A 20,812-nucleotide genomic window follows, 5' to 3' on the forward strand; every position below is an offset into this window, starting at 1 on the left:
TTGAAGTTTATTTTGTAATTTTTTTTAATATTACTTTTCGGATGAAAAAAAACAGAAAGTTTTGAAAACTTATAATTAAGAGTATTTGAAACATTTTCATAAAATAAATCAATGATTTTACCATGAAACAAATAAAGTTCTAAAGGAAAGTATAAAATTTTCTGTATTTTACGTAGTTTTGGTAAAATTTTGTAGTATTCAGGAAGAAACACACTAAGAATGATTCTGAAACTTATAATTTAGATCATTTGAAACATTTTCATAAAATAAATCAATGATTTTACCATGAAGCAAATTAAGTTCTAAAGGAAAGTATAAAATTTTCTGTATTTTACGTAGTTTTGGTAAAATTTTGTAGTATGCAGGAAGAAACACGCTCAGAATGATTCGGAAACTTATAATTTAGATCATTTGAAACATTTTCATAAAATAAATCAATGATTTTACCATGAAGCAAATAAAGTTCTAAAGGAAAGCATAAAATTTTCTGTATTTTACGTAGTTTTGGTAAAATTTTGTAGTATTCAGGATGAAAACACACTCAGAATGATTCGGAAACTTATAATTTAGATCATTTGAAAAATTTTCATGAAATAAATCAATGATTTTACCATGAAGCAAATTAAGTTCTAAAGGAAAGTATAAAATTTTCTGTATTTTACGTAGTTTTGGTAAAATTTTGTAGTATGCAGGAAGAAACACGCTCAGAATGATTCGGAAACTTATAATTTAGATCATTTGAAACATTTTCATAAAATAAATCAATGATTTTACCATGAAGCAAATAAAGTTCTAAAGGAAAGTATAAAATTTTCTGTATTTTACGTAGTTTTGGTAAAATTTTGTAGTATTCAGGAAGAATCACACTCAGAATGATTCGGAAACTTATAATTTAGATCATTTGAAAAATTTTCATGAAATAAATCAATGATTTTACCATGAAGCAAATAAAGTTCTAAAGGAAAGTATCAAATTTTCTGTATTTTACGTAGTTTTGGTAAAATTTTGTAGTATTCAGGAAGAATCACACTCAGAATGATTCTGAAACTTATAATTTAGATCATTTGAAACATTTTCATAAAATAAATCAATGATTTTACCATGAAGCAAATAAAGTTCTAAAGGAAAGTATAAAATTTTCTGTATTTACGTAGTTTTGGTAAAATTTTGTAGTATTCAGGAAGAATCACACTCAGAATGATTCGGAAACTTATAATTTAGATCATTTGAAAAATTTTCATGAAATAAATCAATGATTTTACCATGAAGCAAATAAAGTTCTAAAGGAAAGTATCAAATTTTCTGTATTTTACGTAGTTTTGGTAAAATTTTGTAGTATTCAGGAAGAAACACACTCAGAATGATTCGGAAACTTATAATTTAGATCATTTGAAACATTTTCATAAAATAAATCAATGATTTTACCATGAAGCAAATAAAGTTCTAAAGGAAAGCATAAAATTTTCTGTATTTTACGTAGTTTTGGTAAAATTTTGTATTATTCTGGAAGAAACACACTAAGAATGATTCGGAAACTTATGATTTAGATCATTTGAAATTTTTTCATGAAATAAATTAATGATTTTACCATGAAGCAAATAAAGTTCTAAAGGAAAGAATAAAAATTTCTGTATTTTACGTAGTTTTGGTAAAATTTTGTAGTATTCAGGATGAAAACACACTCAGAATGATTCGAAAACTTATAATTTAGATCATTTGAAACATTTTCATAAAATAAATCAATGATTTTACCATGAAGCAAATAAAGTTCTAAAGGAAAGCATAAAATTTTCTGTATTTTACGTAGTTTTGGTAAAATTTTGTAGTATGCAGGAAGAAACACGCTCAGAATGATTCGGAAACTTATAATTTAGATCATTTGAAACATTTTCATAAAATAAATCAATGATTTTACCATGAAGCAAATAAAGTTCTAAAGGAAAGCATAAAATTTTCTGTATTTTACGTAGTTTTGGTAAAATTTTGTATTATTCTGGAAGAAACACACTAAGAATGATTCGGAAACTTATGATTTAGATCATTTGAAATTTTTTCATGAAATAAATTAATGATTTTACCATGAAGCAAATAAAGTTCTAAAGGAAAGAATAAAAATTTCTGTATTTTACGTAGTTTTGGTAAAATTTTGTAGTATTCAGGATGAAAACACACTCAGAATGATTCGAAAACTTATAATTTAGATCATTTGAAACATTTTCATAAAATAAATCAATGATTTTACCATGAAGCAAATAAAGTTCTAAAGGAAAGTATAAAATTTTCTGTATTTTACGTAGTTTTGGTAAAATTTTGTAGTATGCAGGAAGAAACACGCTCAGAATGATTCGGAAACTTATAATTTAGATCATTTGAAACATTTTCATAAAATAAATCAATGATTTTACCATGAAGCAAATAAAGTTCTAAAGGAAAGCATAAAATTTTCTGTATTTTACGTAGTTTTGGTAAAATTTTGTAGTATTCAGGATGAAAACACACTCAGAATGATTCGGAAACTTATAATTTAGATCATTTGAAAAATTTTCATGAAATAAATCAATGATTTTACCATGAAGCAAATTAAGTTCTAAAGGAAAGTATAAAATTTTCTGTATTTTACGTAGTTTTGGTAAAATTTTGTAGTATGCAGGAAGAAACACGCTCAGAATGATTCGGAAACTTATAATTTAGATCATTTGAAACATTTTCATAAAATAAATCAATGATTTTACCATGAAGCAAATAAAGTTCTAAAGGAAAGTATCAAATTTTCTGTATTTTACGTAGTTTTGGTAAAATTTTGTAGTATTCAGGAAGAAACACACTCAGAATGATTCGGAAACTTATAATTTAGATCATTTGAAACATTTTCATAAATTAAATCAATGATTTTACCATGAAGCAAATAAAGTTCTAAAGGAAAGCATAAAATTTTCTGTATTTTACGTAGTTTTGGTAAAATTTTGTATTATTCTGGAAGAAACACACTAAGAATGATTCGGAAACTTATGATTTAGATCATTTGAAATTTTTTCATGAAATAAATTAATGATTTTACCATGAAGCAAATAAAGTTCTAAAGGAAAGTATAAAATTTTCTGTATTTTACGTAGTTTTGGTAAAATTTTGTAGTATGCAGGAAGAAACACGCTCAGAATGATTCGGAAACTTATAATTTAGATCATTTGAAACATTTTCATAAAATAAATCAATGATTTTACCATGAAGCAAATAAAGTTCTAAAGGAAAGCATAAAATTTTCTGTATTTTACGTAGTTTTGGTAAAATTTTGTAGTATTCAGGATGAAAACACACTCAGAATGATTCGGAAACTTATAATTTAGATCATTTGAAAAATTTTCATGAAATAAATCAATGATTTTACCATGAAGCAAATTAAGTTCTAAAGGAAAGTATAAAATTTTCTGTATTTTACGTAGTTTTGGTAAAATTTTGTAGTATGCAGGAAGAAACACGCTCAGAATGATTCGGAAACTTATAATTTAGATCATTTGAAACATTTTCATAAAATAAATCAATGATTTTACCATGAAGCAAATAAAGTTCTAAAGGAAAGTATCAAATTTTCTGTATTTTACGTAGTTTTGGTAAAATTTTGTAGTATTCAGGAAGAAACACACTCAGAATGATTCGGAAACTTATAATTTAGATCATTTGAAACATTTTCATAAATTAAATCAATGATTTTACCATGAAGCAAATAAAGTTCTAAAGGAAAGCATAAAATTTTCTGTATTTTACGTAGTTTTGGTAAAATTTTGTATTATTCTGGAAGAAACACACTAAGAATGATTCGGAAACTTATGATTTAGATCATTTGAAATTTTTTCATGAAATAAATTAATGATTTTACCATGAAACAAATAAAGTTCTAAAGGAAAGTATAAAATTTTCTGTATTTTACGTAGTTTTGGTAAAATTTTGTAGTATTCAGGAAGAAACACACTCAGAATGATTCTGAAACTTATAATTTAGATCATTTGAAACATTTTCATAAAATAAATCAATGATTTTACCATGAAGCAAATAAAGTTCTAAAGGAAAGTATAAAATTTTCTGTATTTTACGTAGTTTTGGTAAAATTTTGTAGTCTGCAGGAAGAAACACGCTCAGAATGATTCGGAAACTTATAATTTAGATCATTTGAAACATTTTCATAAAATAAATCAATGATTTTACCATGAAGCAAATAAAGTTCTAAAGGAAAGCATAAAATTTTCTGTATTTTACGTAGTTTTGGTAAAATTTTGTAGTATTCAGGATGAAAACACACTCAGAATGATTCGGAAACTTATAATTTAGATCATTTGAAAAATTTTCATGAAATAAATCAATGATTTTACCATGAAGCAAATAAAGTTCTAAAGGAAAGTATAAAATTTTCTGTATTTTACGTAGTTTTGGTAAAATTTTGTAGTATGCAGGAAGAAACACGCTCAGAATGATTCGGTTAATTATAATTTAGATCATTTGAAACATTTTCATAAAATAAATCAATGATTTTACCATGAAGCAAATAAAGTTCTAAAGGAAAGTATCAAATTTTCTGTATTTTACGTAGTTTTGGTAAAATTTTGTAGTATTCAGGAAGAAACACACTCAGAATGATTCGGAAACTTATAATTTAGATCATTTGAAACATTTTCATAAAATAAATCAATGATTTTACCATGAAGCAAATAAAGTTCTAAAGGAAAGCATAAAATTTTCTGTATTTTACGTAGTTTTGGTAAAATTTTGTATTATTCTGGAAGAAACACACTAAGAATGATTCGGAAACTTATGATTTAGATCATTTGAAATTTTTTCATGAAATAAATTAATGATTTTACCATGAAGCAAATTAAGTTCTAAAGGAAAGTATAAAATTTTCTGTATTTTACGTAGTTTTGGTAAAATTTTGTAGTCTGCAGGAAGAAACACGCTCAGAATGATTCGGAAACTTATAATTTAGATCATTTGAAACATTTTCATAAAATAAATCAATGATTTTACCATGAAGCAAATAAAGTTCTAAAGGAAAGCATAAAATTTTCTGTATTTTACGTAGTTTTGGTAAAATTTTGTAGTATTCAGGATGAAAACACACTCAGAATGATTCGGAAACTTATAATTTAGATCATTTGAAAAATTTTCATGAAATAAATCAATGATTTTACCATGAAGCAAATTAAGTTCTAAAGGAAAGTATAAAATTTTCTGTATTTTACGTAGTTTTGGTAAAATTTTGTAGTATGCAGGAAGAAACACGCTCAGAATGATTCGGAAACTTATAATTTAGATCATTTGAAACATTTTCATAAAATAAATCAATGATTTTACCATGAAGCAAATAAAGTTCTAAAGGAAAGTATCAAATTTTCTGTATTTTACGTAGTTTTGGTAAAATTTTGTAGTATTCAGGAAGAAACACACTCAGAATGATTCGGAAACTTATAATTTAGATCATTTGAAACATTTTCATAAAATAAATCAATGATTTTACCATGAAGCAAATAAAGTTCTAAAGGAAAGCATAAAATTTTCTGTATTTTACGTAGTTTTGGTAAAATTTTGTATTATTCTGGAAGAAACACACTAAGAATGATTCGGAAACTTATGATTTAGATCATTTGAAAAATTTTCATGAAATAAATTAATGATTTTACCATGAAGCAAATAAAGTTCTAAAGGAAAGAATAAAAATTTCTGTATTTTACGTAGTTTTGGTAAAATTTTGTAGTATTCAGGATGAAAACACACTCAGAATGATTCGAAAACTTATAATTTAGATCATTTGAAACATTTTCATAAAATAAATCAATGATTTTACCATGAAGCAAATAAAGTTCTAAAGGAAAGTATAAAATTTTCTGTATTTTACGTAGTTTTGGTAAAATTTTGTAGTATTCAGGAAGAAACACACTCAGAATGATTCGGAAACTTATAATTTAGATCATTTGAAACATTTTCATAAAATAAATCAATGATTTTACCATGAAGCAAATAAAGTTCTAAAGGAAAGCATAAAATTTTCTGTATTTTACGTAGTTTTGGTAAAATTTTGTAGTATTCAGGAAGAAACACACTCAGAATGATTCGGAAACTTATAATTTAGATCATTTGAAAAATGTTCATGAAATAAATCAATGACTTTACCATGCAGCAAATAAAGTTCTAAAGGAAAGCATCAAATTTTCTGTATTTTACGTAGTTTTGGTAAAATTTTGTAGTATTCAGGAAGAAACACACCCAGAATGATTCTGAAATTTATAATTAAGATCACTTGAAACATTTTCATAAAAAAAAACAATGAAATCAATGATTTTACCATAAAGTTCTTGTCATAAAATGAGGCATTTTTATTTTTTCTGTAGTTTTACGTAGTTTTGTGAATTTTTTTGAGAAAATAATGGAAATTTGAGAAGCTCATCATAATCCTGAGATCATAACGGAAATTTTTATATATAATTTTATGGGTTTTGCTAACATTTTAGCAAAGTTATTTTATTTTTGCAGCGTAGCAAAAATGTTCCCGCTTGAATCGCTTTTCGGAAATACACGCGGAAAAAAAGTTGCTCCGACTAATTAAGTCGTAGTAATTAGAGGATTGATCAAATCGAGATCTGCAAAGTTCTAGGCTCATCTGGAGATCCGTACAAATCTCTGGAAAAAGGAATCATCCAGATTGGTTGAGTTTTGGCTGAGAACCAGCGAGTTGAAGTTAGCGTTCCAACTTTTTTTCCGCCTTGGACGGAGGAGTGTTAAGAAAAATGTGTGTAACTCAATCTAAACATTTTTTAATTTTTTTTCTTTGTTTTCTACAATGAGTTTTAGTTAATTTCAAACAACTTTCTAGAACAAAGCTAATTGTTTTACCCACATGCTGACGAGATACAGGCTTGGGATCAAGTGTCCCCGGGGATCAAGTCTCCCCACTCTCCCCTACAAGAACTTAATTTCTAAGCTTGAAGGTTTCAAAAATTCACAGCAATTTTTTATAAATTGTATTCCCAAAAATATAAAAAAAATCAAGAACTCTTAAATAATATTTTAAAACCTAAGAAATATGGAAAAAAATATTTTGTATTGTTTCAGTAAATGTTAAACTTCACATAAATTAAAACTTTCAAAAATGAAATTTTGGGAAAAAACGAATGTCTTTCTTACTAATCAAAGAAACTGAAAGTTGCGTAGAATTGTGAAATAATGATTTATGTTTTTTTGCAAATTCCTCCCCAGGAAGAAATTCCACACTGGATGAGAAACACTTGCTTACATACTTTGCCCTTAAACTCTAGCACAAAAGATGCCCTTTTTAGTCCCAAAAAAATATAAAAAAAATATCAAAAAACACAATTTGTGGATTCAACTTTTAACGATAAAAATGGTAAAAAATGTTCAGATTTTTTTTTCTGAAGACCTTTTTTTTATAATCTTGCAAATATTTTTAATGGAGAGATCATTATATTTTTTTAAAATCAAAAAATGGACTGACTATTAACGCCATTTTAACAGTTGAAAAAGTTCGAGTCTGAACTTTTTTAACTTTCCGAAAAATAATATTTTTAGAAATTTTAATCATCCTTGAAAGACTGTGACTTGAAAACGATGCATATCATAAAAAAAAGTTGATTGTAATTTTGGCTAAGAAATTTCAATAGAACAGAGACAGGACATTAGAATGCGTACACCGGTTTCCAAATTTGATTTCCAATTTCGAATTTGATCTTCATGTAAAATGATTTATATCGTATCTCTGAATGCTAAAGATGGATATTTACGATATGTTTCGTAAAACGTTCTGAATATCTAAAACAAGAATGTAATGGTATAGACCATCAAATTAGTAAATTGTGTTTTTATTAGAAATTTATAAATCAATCGTTGGCTTTCAAGAGCTTGACTTGATCAATATTATTAATAAAATTTCCCAAATTTATATTCAACGAATGAAAATAAATTCAACATTTTGAATGATTTTGACTTCACACATAACAAATTAAAGGTGAAGTTTACACTTCCGTGCAAAAACTTTATTTTCAAACAACTCACAATCCCCAAATGAAGTCGTGCGCGAACCGTCGACACTGACTGAACCCGTTCGCAAATACCCGGATACAAATCACGTCAGTGTTACTTGATTGGAAAGGGACGGAGAAACGGATCGTCCGGACCGTCGTCGTCCTGCATAACGAACGAACAACGACGGGCAGTGTTGGCAGCACTTTTGTGAATTTCAATCACGACTGCAGCAGCAGCAGATTTGTGTTCTGATTTTTACGACCGTATCTTTAATCTGCGAATGTGCTGTGCACGTATGTAAAGCCAAATGATGATGCTGCCGCTGGCTTTTATTCCCAAGTTCCCAGAAGCAGTTTATGCTGCAACTCAGTGCCTCACTGAACAGCTGCTGCTGTAATATGGCGAATGTGTGGGCATCTCGGATTCTCCGAACGCTTTCTTCTTGTTTATAATATGGGAACAAGAGAGAGAGAAAAGCTCTATTCAATTTGGGAAATGATCCTTTTTCGCTCGGCAATTGCATTCGAAATGCTGCTTGACGTTGATGATGATGCCGGTTCGGAGGATATCTGTTGCTGTGTGCTGGCAAACTTTGGCCAAGTACAGAAGAACGTTGTGCCGAAAATAGCCTCCGAGCAGTTGGGAGTCACTGAGCGGTGATTTGGTCCGGGCCAAATTGGGTGCACTTGTGAAGCTTCGGGAAAAGCTTGGTTCGGCGAATTTCAAGGCAGCTGAGAGATTCTCGTACTGCTGAAGTGTACTGCGATGCGAATGAAGGATTATTTGTTTTTGGAACCAGTTTAGCCGTTTTCTACGTAATCACAGTGCTAATTAAAATCTCGAAGATTGAATCTGAAAATAAATTAATTTTCTGTTAAACGTCTTTAGCGCGAAGCCAAGGCAACATGATAAGCGGGATGTTGGATGATGATGTTGCAAATCGTTGTCATTCTTATCGAGTTTTGGCTGGAAGAGCAAACGTCCCTTTTTTGGACCCAGTACTCATCTTAGACTCAAGCGGTAGAATTACTTTGAATGTATTCATATCGGGGTTATTTCCCGCCAAGTTATACAGCATTTGCGTGAAACTTTGTCCTAATCACGATGATTCAAAAAATCATAACTCGGTCAAAGATTTTTGGCCATGCTGGAAATTTCTGAAAAGTTGGCATTTAATGTCCTCTAAAACATATCAGAAAATAAAAATAGTGTTTTTTTTTGCAAATCAAGTTTTAGTGACAAAAAGTTAAATTAAAAATCACCAATTTTATTTACCGTGTATCATTTTTTTCAGTGTAGTCCATATCCATACCTACAACTTTGCCGAAGACACCAAATCGATCAAAAGATCCCTTCAAAAGATACAGATTTTAGAATTTTCACATATCATTTTTGTATGGACAGCTGCCAAATTTGTATGGAAAATTATATGAACGAACTAATGATGCAAAATGGCTTCTTTGGGCATACCGAAGGCACCAAAAAAGTTTCAGTCGGATTAAAAAATACAAAAAAATCGAATGACCGAAATTTCAGAGAATTGCTCAGGTCCATTTTTCGATATCTCGTGACGGCACGAGTCCCTTTGACTCCAAATTTCCAAACCATTTCAGGCTGCAAAGGATTGAAAAACAGGCCGTTTTTGGAATGTTCAAAAATGGGAGGGGTCGTACCGCCCCTCCGCCACAAGATATCGAAAAATGGAGCTTCGAGATCAGGGACAAAAGTTACCCCTTAGGACAAAGTTTTAAGCAAATCGAAGAGGGGTAGGGGCAACTTTTTCCTATTTCGTGTTTTTACCCTTAATGTTTAATGTTAAATGTTTAATGTTTAATGTTTAATGTTTAATGTTTAATGTTTAATGTTTAATGTTTAATGTTTAATGTTTAATGTATAATGTTTAATGTTTAATGTTTAATGTTTAATGTTTAATGTTTAATGTTTAATGTTTAATGTTTAATGTTTAATGTTTAATGTTTAATGTTTAATGTTTAATGTTTAATGTTTAATGTTTAATGTTTAATGTTTAATGTTTAATGTTTAATGTTTAATGTTTAATGTTTAATGTTTAATGTTTAATGTTTAATGTTTAATGTTTAATGTTTAATGTTTAATGTTTAATGTTTAATGTTTAATGTTTAATGTTTAATGTTTAATGTTTAATGTTTAATGTTTAATGTTTAATGTTTAATGTTTAATGTTTAATGTTTAATGTTTAATGTTTAATGTTTAATGTTTAATGTTTAATGTTTAATGTTTAATGTTTAATGTATAATGTTTAATGTTTAATGTTTAATGTTTAATGTTTAATGTTTAATGTTTAATGTTTAATGTTTAATGTTTAATGTTTAATGTTTAATGTTTAATGTTTAATGTTTAATGTTTAATGTTTAATGTTTAATGTTTAATGTTTAATGTTTAATGTTTAATGTTTAATGTTTAATGTTTAATGTTTAATGTTTAATGTTTAATGTTTAATGTTTAATGTTTAATGTTTAATGTTTAATGTTTAATGTTTAATGTTTAATGTTTAATGTTTAATGTTTAATGTTTAATGTTTAATGTTTAATGTTTAATGTTTAATGTTTAATGTTTAATGTTTAATGTTTAATGTTTAATGTTTAATGTTTAATGTTTAATGTTTAATGTTTAATGTTTAATGTTTAATGTTTAATGTTTAATGTTTAATGTTTAATGTTTAATGTTTAATGTTTAATGTTTAATGTTTAATGTTTAATGTTTAATGTTTAATGTTTAATGTTTAATGTTTAATGTTTAATGTTTAATGTTTAATGTTTAATGTTTAATGTTTAATGTTTAATGTTTAATGTTTAATGTTTAATGTTTAATGTTTAATGTTTAATGTTTAATGTTTAATGTTTAATGTTTGATGTAATGTTCTAAGTAGTATATAATAAAAGAAAGATTTCTGGAATCTTGATCAAATGTTTAAACGCTGACGATTTAACAAAATATCAAATATGTATATACAATACTGTTTGTCTTTTCTGAGAAACTTTAATTTCAATGGCATTACGTTAGTCCTTGAAACTGAGCTAGTAATTTAACTGAAAGCTGTTATAGATTACTCGTTTCGTGGCATTTTGTTGGTTCGCCAACACCTATAATTCACTTTCAAGTTTTTTCCTCCGACTGAAAAGGATTAATTTGCAATTTCCCCTGCAGGAAATGCATCGCCCAGTTGCACCCCAAAATACAAAAAAAAGTTTCTTCGCAAGTTTCCCTTTAGGGCGGACCCCCCCCCCCATTTTGAACAAGTTAACAGTCTCAAGGACGTGTCATAAATAACACAGGATATCATGAAGCCGGGAGGGGGCCAGACCGGGGCGGGGGTCGTAATTTACTTACCATAATAATACTGGCAGCGCTGAAGACGTACCCGGCGAGCAGGTCCTCGGTGTTCAAGTACACCAAGTAGAACGTATGGCACAGCACGTTGGACACGAACAGCATGGCCGTCCGGTACAGCAGCCCTATCCTGTAATGAAAAAGAAATGTTACAAAAAGTAAACTTTAGTAAAAACGCTGAAACTGGTGAGGGGAGGAAATTTGCTAATAGTTTAAATTTTGGCGCTCGATAAGGTGGCACTAAAATTGGAGTGTTTATTGGGCGGGACTAAATTTCCTGTTTTCTTTCACGGTTTTTTTCTCACAGACAACAAACTCGTGCCATGAATAAACAAGACACACCGGAAAGGGTACTGCTGGTCAAACGGTACGCAAAAACTTTTACACCACCGGAAGCGGTATTTGCGGAGGGTGAAGTTGTGGTGGTTACGTGGATGAAATTTCATTTTTATTCTTCAATTTGGTGATACTGGCTTTGGTGGAGTTTGTTTCGAGTCTGTACTCGCAGGTGATTTGGAGAGAAAGTCCAATGCAATATCTGGAAACTAAACCTCTAAAAAAAAGTCCAAATGTTCAAAACAGTTCCATAGTGTAACTTTGGAAAAGATGATCAATGTTCCGGTCGAGTTTTTTTGCATTAAAACTTTTATTTTTCATTGAAATGATGTAAAAACACTTGTTAAAATTTAACTCAAACTTTTTAAAGCTTTCAAAACTACTACACTTTAAGGTTCCACAACATTCACAGAAGGTCCATTCATACGGAATGCAGACCCCAGAAAAACAAATCGAAACAATTTCCGGAATTTTTCCCCGCCAAGTGTGCAAAACTATAATAACAATGTCTTTATGTGCTTTCTGGTTTTCCTGCACGCAGACTGTCTGCTGTTTTGAAGCAAGACATGGTATGTTTGGTGTCGGTGGTGGCAGGTTTGTAGTGAGCATATGAAGTTAAAATGCTTGTTTTTATGGAATTTGAGCTAGCCAAACGAAGGTAAATTTCCGTTTTGTAATAACACTGCGGAATTAAAATTAGTGGTTTTGTTTTGGGGCGTATTTAAATTCATAAAACGCAAGAAGCTCAGAATTTTATTGCAAAACATGAAACTAGAGCGTCCAATTTCCCAACCCGGAAAAAAATCCCGGGAATTTCCCGAAAAAAAATATTTCACAATTCAAAATTTCCCGGGAAATCCCAAAATTCAAGCGGAAGTATACATTTTCTTAACATTTTGGTTAATTTTTTTTCAATTTACAAAAAAAAAAAATGATAGTAAAAGAGCTCAATTTTATTTTATTAAATTCAATTTAGTGTTCTTATTAAATTTATCAGTTCATCTGAAAATTTCATGTCAAGATTTATTTCATATGCTAATAATTTAAAAAATGGTACTTCAAGTAAATAGCAGATTTTTAAGTAAATTCAATGCTTATCTATTTATTCCTGAGCTCAAACCAGTAAGATTTGTTCTGCATAAAATATTTGCCATGAAAAACATATTATTTATATTATTTTTCATTTCAATGATTTGCCACGAAAAACATATTTACTGCATGATTTTTTTTTCATTTCAACTAAATTATCAATATTATTCTATATCATATTCTCTCAAACTGGTCACAGAGACGTATTCAAAAGCAATTTTATCTTTTTGAAGCATGATGGATTCATTTTACTCACTTTCCAAACACTGTGATTAAAAAAAATACCACTGCTTATTGAAACAAATACTGATCATTATTTTTTGATATTTTGAACGAATTAAGACAGCTTATATATTTAGAAAATTTATATATTTTCTTGAAGTTGTGTGTTTTTTTACAAGCAGCCAAGGGATTAATTGAACCTAACACTTATTTTGACCATAATAGTTGCGATTCTAAACAATTTGGTGTAAAATATTAATCAATACCAGGATCAGAACAAAATTTCGTTAAATTTCAAATTTCCCGGGAATTCCCGGTTTTTTTTTTTGAAATTTCCCGTTTCCCGGGAATTTTGTAGCCCCGAGAAATTGGACACTCTACATGAAGCTCATTTGTACTCTTTATCATCTGAGTTAGTTAGTTACAGAGAAAAAAAATGATGGTTATATTCATCAGGAAATGGTGACAGATTTCGTGTCAAAAAAATGATTAATTTAACCTCAGAATATGATGAGTTTTCATCAGTTTTTGATGAATATTCATCAGATTCACATTTTTACACATTTTTTACGTAATATTACTCAAAAAAGAGGTAATATTCAACCTACCAAATTTTCAACATTCCAAAATTCAACATTTTTTTGTGTAGTTGTATTTATTAACGAGCCTTTCAGCCATAAGCGCTGGCTCATTTCGGTTCTTTATCATCTTTATCATCTAAGCATAACTTTATAATGCACGCAAAAGTAGCCGAAAAATCCTTTACAAAATTCACATCGTCTAAATTCTCAAAATTATATTTAATATTAAGTACCTATTCAGGATTAATTTAATTAGGAATATGCTGTTAAGAGCACTTTTATAGACATCTGAAAAACAAACATTTTCATTTTTGGAAAATAGATTTTGAAAAGTTACAGCTTTTTTATGTAAAAAGATTTTAAAACTCAAATATTATTAAAAAAAACAAAAGCTCATTTTTATGCACCAGTTTGCATTGAAAGAAGGGAATTTGTCTTTAAACTTGACATTTTTATGCATTAAAATGACTAATTTTCAAGGGAAAAGCATATGATACCACTCTTATACAATTCGAAAGTTTCCATGGAATTCGAACGCTGCATCTAAATCTGCTCTCAGAATTCATATCTAAGATATTGCCAATTGAAAAAAATCATCTACTTTATAATAATATTTTCCAGCATTTTATAAATTTCTTCAAAACGAAATTATGCAACTAAGGCAGACAATTTTTGTTTTGCAACTACACAGAAAAAAAAAGTTGAATTTTGAAATTTTGAAAATTTGGTAGGTTGAATATTACCTCTTTTTTTGAGTAATATTACGTAAAAAATGTGTAAAAATGTGAACCTGATGAATATTCATCAAAAACTGATGAAAATTTAAATTTTCTGTGATAAAATTGATCTTTTTTTTTGCCACAAAATCTGTCACCATTTCCTGATGAATATTACCATCATTTTTTTTCTGTGTAGTTGAATACAGTTCGCTTGTTCTTAAAGTGGAAAGTTTGTTTCCCCACTTGAATATTATTTTCCGTAAACATAAGTGTCAAACTCTAAAACAATTACGAGAAAGATAATTTTTCATTTAATTTTTTAAGCTTCAACTTTTTAATTAAATTAATGTCATTTGAGAATGACAGAAAAAGTAAGTAGTGTCACAACGGAATTGCCAAAAGATTATTTTATTCAACCGTGACTCTCAAGTTCTTAATGTGAAACATATTTTCGACACTTTTTTCTAAGGGTTTTGTTGAAAAGTGTCATACAATTTATTAATTCTAAAAATAATCGAAATTTTTTTCCAATTTGAACCAAAAAAAAGATTTTTGAAAATAAAAAAAATCGACCGCAGATAGGAATAATTTCAAACTTTCGCATTCGCATGGAGATGGTGATCTTAGCGGGTTGCAGACTGGATTTCGTCATGTATGTGTGATAATTGTCCAGCCCAGGTTGCTTAGGAATTGATTAGAGGGAATTAAAACCAATTCTACCAGTACAGGACATGTAGCACCATGAAAGCCATCCATTGCTGGCCGCTCCCATCTCCACCATACACCGGGAGAGGAATAAGGATTAGGGGCACGGGAAGTGTTGATGCTGAACTTACTTAGAAAAAGGTAGCGAAACCGCAGGCTCTTTTTCCCAACCTTATTGTGGAACTCGATCAAACTGACCGTGTGATCAAATTTAATCGAATTTAAACAACAAGGATGCGTAAGTGTCGCGTGGAGTTGGTAGTTGTGATACGACAAGCGATACGACCATTGGCATAGATGAAGTTAACTGTTAGATTTTTATTCTCAAGGCAAGCAATCGGATGCTGCTGTTGAGACAATTCCAATAATAATTTAAAACTTTAATAATTTCAAACTTTCCAGAAAAACCCTCACCTTAGATATTTTGCATATTATTGGCAGTTATATAACTGAAATAAGCTTTTAGTGATACTTTTGCTTCATAATTATGCTATTTATGCTTGATTTTTGAATTTTTTGCTCCCTTTCTCGATCTTGAAAACCGAAACCATACAAACTTTCACAAAATTTGTAATTGCCAAATACCAAGTGCAACAAATTCTTAAAGTAAATGTTTTGTATCGAAATGTACAAAGTTTACATAAACAAAATGAAAACATTTCCGTAATGTGATCGCAATCAGCCCGCCCCAAACTGTTGCACATCTCAATTTCCCTCTGCCAACAAACTAGCCGCCTCCTTTTCGAGCACTTCATCCCATAAACAAGAGCTCGAAAGACTCCGATTGCTTTATAGTTTTACCCATGTTTTATTTTTGCTTCTCCTCCTGGGCTGAGGTCTTTCCTCGGCGGCGGTGGTCCGCTTACAGATCATGATTTTTATTATATTTTTTTTGTTGTGGGTGGGTGGTTGGGGAGTTACGGGGGAATAACGATGAAGATATTTTCCACAGAGCGGAAATCAATATGCTCAGATTACTGCACCAACGCTCTCCGACCGCCCGCCCGCCCGAGGGAGGAAACAACTCCTTTGCTTGGCTGGCCACGGGTTGAGTCTAGCAGTGTAATTCCATTCCTTACCGTTGGGGCTACTTGAAGGGGTGGGCGAATTGGAGTGAAATGAGATTCGTCCATTTTTGGGAAATCAAATTTGGAAGAATTTGATTTAAATTTATGAGTTAAAACATACCTCTCTGAAGTAGTTCTTTAAGTGTTTTTTAGCCCTAATTGGCCATTTGTCCACAGTTCGAGCTTCCAACTTTATGGCCATCACTGACCTATGGAGAGGAGATGGGGCTGTGGGAAAAGTCCGTGTTGTTTCGCTCCCATGGCGATCGGATTTTTCCTCCGTTTTCATATTTATTCTCGCATCCTCGCTCTCTTCAGATTTCACATTTGTTTGCTGTACTATTTATACTGTTGAAACGATAAAAAGCTTAACCGAAGCACACCACCGTCCTCTCTCCGGCCGTGGGGGAGGCAAAAAATTCCAACGCATTTCCAAGTAGTTCAACATTCCGGGCCTCGTTTTGCGGACTATTTCTTTCGCGGCGGGGGTTTCGCTTGTAAATTGAATAAACATTGTTATTTATGGTAATCTTAATCGTTTGAATATCAATGCCATGGTGGGCGAAATTTATGTTCCTTGAAGATTAGCCCCCGCGAGCACCAGATAATGATTCGCTTTTGGCTGAAATTATAATTTATTTCCTCTTGAAAAGTCACTGTTGCTACTCTGCCTTCGACGACACTATCGCTGTTGGCAACTCTCGTTTAAAGTTCTTCCCGTCACGGGCTATAGAATTGCGGAGTTCCGGAAAACTCCATCGAACTCGACTTCTGTACAAGTTCAGTCTTACAACAAAGTTGGCTCGCTTTGCGCAAGAAACTCAATCATCTGGTAAACAAACTTTAAATCCTGAAGATGAAAAGCTTCCGCTCTGCTTTGCAGCTTGCAGCAAACAGAACCCGGAACACAAGTTGCATCCCGACAACGTGTGAAAGTCGCTGCTGCATTTGGGAAGGAGAGACACACAATTCTGGCGTGACGATGCTGGCAAGGAGCGGGGGAAAACCCAATCCCGACCCATTTTCTCACTTTAATACTCACGACGGTGGGTAAAGTTTGCGGAAGATGCGATCGGAATTGGAAAAGTGACTTCGGTACAGTTGGGTGCTGGAGTTGAGCTACTCAAATGTGTTCAATCAAAAGTACAAACAAACCAGTACATATTCCAATAAGAAATTTACCTTCCGTGCTCAAATTTGGTGGAGCTGCTTATCCCTCGGGAAGTCGCGTGTTTTGGCATTTCTTACAAGTGACGTTACAAAGTGTGTACAAAGTACACGTACGCGACTGCCCGTGGGTTATACTACAACTGGTGTTCTTTTCCCTTCTGGATTGGACATGTTAACATTAAGTTAAGAAATAGCCACTGAATCCGCTTTGTAAATGCGGCCCCGAAACTCTTCATGGGTCATGGGAAAAAATTACTTTACCTTCTAAAAAATATGTTGTGAATTTGAAATTTTGGCTATATTTTTTAACAATGAAAATCGGACCTTAGTTATCAAGATATCGTCAGTTGAACAAAATATGAACTTATAATAAATTTGTGATACAAATTTATGTTTTTCTGACACATTTTTTTTTACACTTATAAAAACTTTATTTTCTCATTACCAAATTACCAAAGGAGCAATTCTCTGAGGATTCGGGGGTTCGGTACACGATGAATATTTATATTTTTCGACTTGGCTGAAACCTTGCGAACATATTTCTAATGCCCAAGAAATTTTGTTTAACTTTAACCCTAAAATCCATATTAAGAAAAAATAACAACAAAAAATATGTCATATTTATCCAGCAATTCCCCACGAAAACAGCATGATTTAGAAAAAAAGAAGTTCTCCGATCGGGCTCAACATTTTTCTGGGGTTCCTTGGCCAACATAATTGGATCCTTATTTTTTGTTTGGCCATAAGGGTGACCAGATGCAAATTTTCGCAAAAATCACATTTTCAAAAAAAAAAAAAAAAAAATAACTCCGCGCCATTTCAACCGACTTTAGCTGTCTTGGATGCCAATGAAAGGTGATTAGAAAGTATTTTAAGGAAAAATAGTTAAAATCTAACCTAATATCTGAAAAGGTTGTATGAAAACATGAAATGTGTTATTGAAGGTCTCGGTATCAAAGAGTCTATGCCTGAAAATATTTCTATCGGATTCCTTGGACAATTTCAAGTAACAAATGTAAAAAATTATGAAGTTTCATTTTAAGGATTCGGAGGTATGATTTTTTGAAAATAACGGGGTTTTTCAACGCGCGACCACTCTAACACGACGAAGGTCACCCTAATGGCCAAACAAAAAAATACGGGTCTAATTATTTCGGCCAAGGAATATTTCGAATTATGCTGTTTTCGTGGAGAATTGCTGTATATTAAACTCGTGTAGATGGTTGAAATGTCTAAAATATGTGATTTTGGACCTATTTTTAAATTTAGGTGTGAGTATGAAATTTAAAAAAAAATTAAGTAAAAGAACTGAAAATTTTAAAAAGTTTTATTTGCAAAATTTAAAAATCAAGCCCTTTTTATCCACATAGTGTCAATTGAAAAGAGGACTTAAAACAAAGTGACACTGAGAAAAACTATTTAATCTCAAGATCTATAAAAGTAAGTAAATCTTTCCCTGTTCCTGAGGGGAACACCCGTGAAGAGTATCGGTGCCGGCATTTACAAAGCGGATTCAGTGACAGTTTATTAATCAATTTAATGTTAACATGTTAAGGTTGATGTTAACATTCCATAGGTCGCCTTCCTAAGGTGTCGTGATAAGGTCCAGTTTGTGACGATACACTACCTTCCCTTTACTAAGCAATCGAATCCAAAATGGAAAAGATCACCACTTGTGTTGGTCCGAGCCGGGATTTAAACCCCGATTTATTGCTTGGGAGGCGGAAGCGTTACCACTGGGCTACGTGGCTCGGTCAAAATCTCAAGATCTCAAGATCTATCCCATCAGCAAATTATCAAACAAAAAAAAAAAAAAAAGATCTCGGCTTCACAAAAATATTCTATTGGGGTGCTTATCCTCCTCAAACTAATGTAAAGTTGATATTTAAAAAAAACTCATGATTTCTCAAATCATTACTTCTGCATTACTAACCTTAGATCGAAAAGACAAATTATGTTTTTAGAAAATTATTTTTTTAGTATTACAGAAATTGGGATTTCCTTGTGCGTCTATTTTTTCTGAACAGTCTTAATCAACACAACAAATTACGTAAATTTAAGGAACAATTTGTAAGAAAAATAAAAGCTTTTAAAATATTAATCTTCTACATATATAAAAAATATAGATTTCGACGGTTTTGTTCGAACGCGCACCAGTTGATAACGGAAAGTCGGATCGAGGTGCTCTTTGTTGCGTTGGGTTCGAATAAGTCCAAGGAAGGTTCTTACGCCAAAAAGTTACAACTTTGGCCACTCTGGAACCGATTCCGGAAAATCTGCAGATTGTATGGGAAAAGTTACGTAAAATCAAATTTTGATCACAGTAGGCTGAATGAGCAAAAAAGTTAAAAACGTCAACAAACGAAAAAGCAGAACGGAGTTTGTCGGGTAAGGCTTGTAAATAATAATAATGATTAATAAAACCTCAACATTGCAGTGGAAGTTATAATGCCAATAACTAAATCATTGTAAGATACCTTATCTTGTATTGATGAGAAATTTTCTGTGACTTTGAACAACGAATACTAGAGCTAGTCAAAAGTGCCAAATTATGCGCATTTTTTTGTAATTTTTTATTAATATTACATAGCTTTACCCCATCTCTGGACATATTTTTAAACGAAAATAAGATTTTTTAAATAAATTCAAGTCAAAAAATTATAATAAATAAATAAATAAAAAAAAACTTTAAAAAAATCCTGGAGAGAATTTCCCAATTGTTAGTCAATTGGACAACATTTCTCAATTATCTACTGTAAATTTAATGATATTTGTTTTTTTACGAAAATAGTTTGGAAAATAACTGAAAAAAAAAAAATCAAACGAAGTATTGTTTATAATAATATAAATAACAAGCCTTACCCGGCAAACTTCGTCCTGCCATTGTTTGGTTTCCTGACGTTTCTTGCTTGTTTGCTAATTCAGCCTCCTGTGATCTAAGTTTGAGTTTACGTAACTTTTCCCATACAATCCACAGATTTTCCGGAATCGGTTCCAGAGTGGCCAAAGTTGTAACTTTTTGGCGTAAGAACCTTCCTTGGACTTATACGAACCCAACGCAACAAAGAGCACCTCGATCCGACGTTCCGTGTTAAATTGATTCGCGTTCGAACAAAACCGTCGAAATTTTTTATATATATAGATATAAATAAATAACCTTTCTTTACCTTTTCAGAATCAATTCTTAAATGTTTGGTTGTTTTTTAAAGGTTTTGGAGAGAAGGAAAAATCTTCATTTCAGGCATGTTTTTTCAACATTTTCAAGTAACAACGTATTTAAGAAATGTTTATAGTTTAACTTCTATTAAAAAAAATTAAATGTGAATTAAATGAAAAGTTTGCTCTTACCTGTGTTCCATAAATATTTCATAACATGATGTAGATAAAAGCTCAGATGTTACAAATTTGATTTATTTTGAAAAATAAACGTTATTAAATTTATTGAAAATACATAGCTTTTTTGTACAAGGTTTTATCATTGAAATTTATATATTTATTAGTAATATGTTTTTATTGCAACCTGATTTTT

At 30.7% G+C, this 20,812-nt stretch overlaps 1 protein-coding gene across 1 annotated transcript in view; it reads right to left on the reverse strand.

Moving 5' to 3' along the window:
- The window catches only part of LOC120418404 (uncharacterized), a 326,864-nt gene that overhangs the window by 26,565 nt on the left and 279,487 nt on the right, over positions 1–20,812 (reverse strand). The window contains exon 18 of the mRNA XM_039580780.2: positions 11,395–11,524. Coding sequence (XP_039436714.1) covers positions 11,395–11,524 — 130 coding nt within the window. The remainder of the gene's footprint in view (positions 1–11,394; positions 11,525–20,812) is intronic.

The sequence above is a fragment of the Culex pipiens genome, chromosome 2, assembly GCF_016801865.2.
Source record: "Culex pipiens pallens isolate TS chromosome 2, TS_CPP_V2, whole genome shotgun sequence".
NCBI lineage: Eukaryota > Metazoa > Arthropoda > Insecta > Diptera > Culicidae > Culex > Culex pipiens.